Here is a 1,264-nt window from a genome sequence, read left to right on the forward strand (position 1 = left end):
TCTTTGTGATAAATCATTGTATCAGTGACAAAAGCATTAGGAAGTTCAAATATCCCTGGTACCACTGGTCTATCAAGTGGAAAACCAAGAGGTTTTCCGTCATATGCATGTTCACCAAAAAGCAGAATTTCGTGTGTCCTCAGCGCTTCGAAACTATGAAGAAAAACTATTACTTTATATCGTATACCCTCGGGCCTACCTTTCGGAATTAGCAGATTGTTAGGGAAACCATAGTGAGGTGGATAAAAGACAAATTTTTCGTTTTTTTCTCCAGCTTTATGGAGCTTCTTGTAGAATTCCAGGTAAGACTCTGCATCTTGTTTAAAGTTTTGCGTAAACATCGCATTTCGACTATTCCGTACGATGATGTTGGTACCAGGTTGCAATGTTGAAAAAACGAAATTGCTTATATGCATTGTATCAACCATCGAAAGGAAGCCGAGTGGTATATTATAATTATTTACAAATATTTGTTTAAAATTGATTTCTAGTTAACATTAAACATTACTTACAACGCTCCGTCCACTTATCTATTTGCACCACGTATTTCATGTAGTTTTTACGAACAAAAGCGTATAAATCTTGATTTTCATCGACTGGACAAAGAAAGACCCGAATTGATGTTCTTGTATGTTTATGACTGTTTAAAGTCAAGGTTATATTCCAAGGTTGGTGGTTCAAACGATAATTCCTGGTTTTGATGTTAAAGGAAAGTCCATCTTTAAGATTTCTTACATTTAGAGCATTATTGATAGTGACATCGAAGGGTTCGAAATATGTTAAAATTTTTCCAGCATCAACTGATTCAATGTGTACACCTGGATAAGATAGGTCTTCATGCCTATAAAGTGGTTGGCGTTCCTTGAATCTGTTTTTGTGAAAAAAAGAAGAAGAAAGACAAGCAGTGGTAAATAGATATGCACAGGAAGTTTCAATAGGATACTTTATTTTTGTATTAGGTACACGAACCTCCAAAACATGTTCATAACCATGTCTGTGATTCGATAAAACAATGGATCCCTCATGTTGGTGACAAAAAATTGAAGAGCACTTGGAACGTACGAAACCTTATCACTCTTGGCGCTGATGTGATCAAACATGTTTCTAAGAAGTTGATCATAAGATCCATAGTACTCAAGATTGAGTGAATCCTTGTTTCCTTCGAGGATTGTACCAAGATTTGTTATACCATCATCATCGAAGATACTAATCTTGTTGCCAACTTTGTCAACAAAATACCCAGAGTCAATTGCTTCAGTCAGTC

The 1,264-nt window shown here is 35.8% G+C and overlaps 1 protein-coding gene across 1 annotated transcript in view; it reads right to left on the reverse strand.

Moving 5' to 3' along the window:
- The window catches only part of LOC117170816 (hexamerin-like), a gene marked incomplete at its 5' end in the record, with an annotated part of 36,628 nt that extends 35,366 nt beyond the window's left edge, over positions 1-1,262 (reverse strand). The window contains 3 exons of the mRNA XM_033357857.1: positions 3-385; positions 513-868; positions 970-1,262. Of these exons, the coding sequence (XP_033213748.1) occupies positions 3-385; positions 513-868; positions 970-1,262 (1,032 nt within the window). The remainder of the gene's footprint in view (positions 1-2; positions 386-512; positions 869-969) is intronic.
- Between the last annotated feature and the right edge of the window lie 2 nt (positions 1,263-1,264).

Source organism: Belonocnema kinseyi, chromosome 4 (genome assembly GCF_010883055.1).
Source record: "Belonocnema kinseyi isolate 2016_QV_RU_SX_M_011 chromosome 4, B_treatae_v1, whole genome shotgun sequence".
In the NCBI taxonomy this organism is placed as follows: domain Eukaryota; kingdom Metazoa; phylum Arthropoda; class Insecta; order Hymenoptera; family Cynipidae; genus Belonocnema; species Belonocnema kinseyi.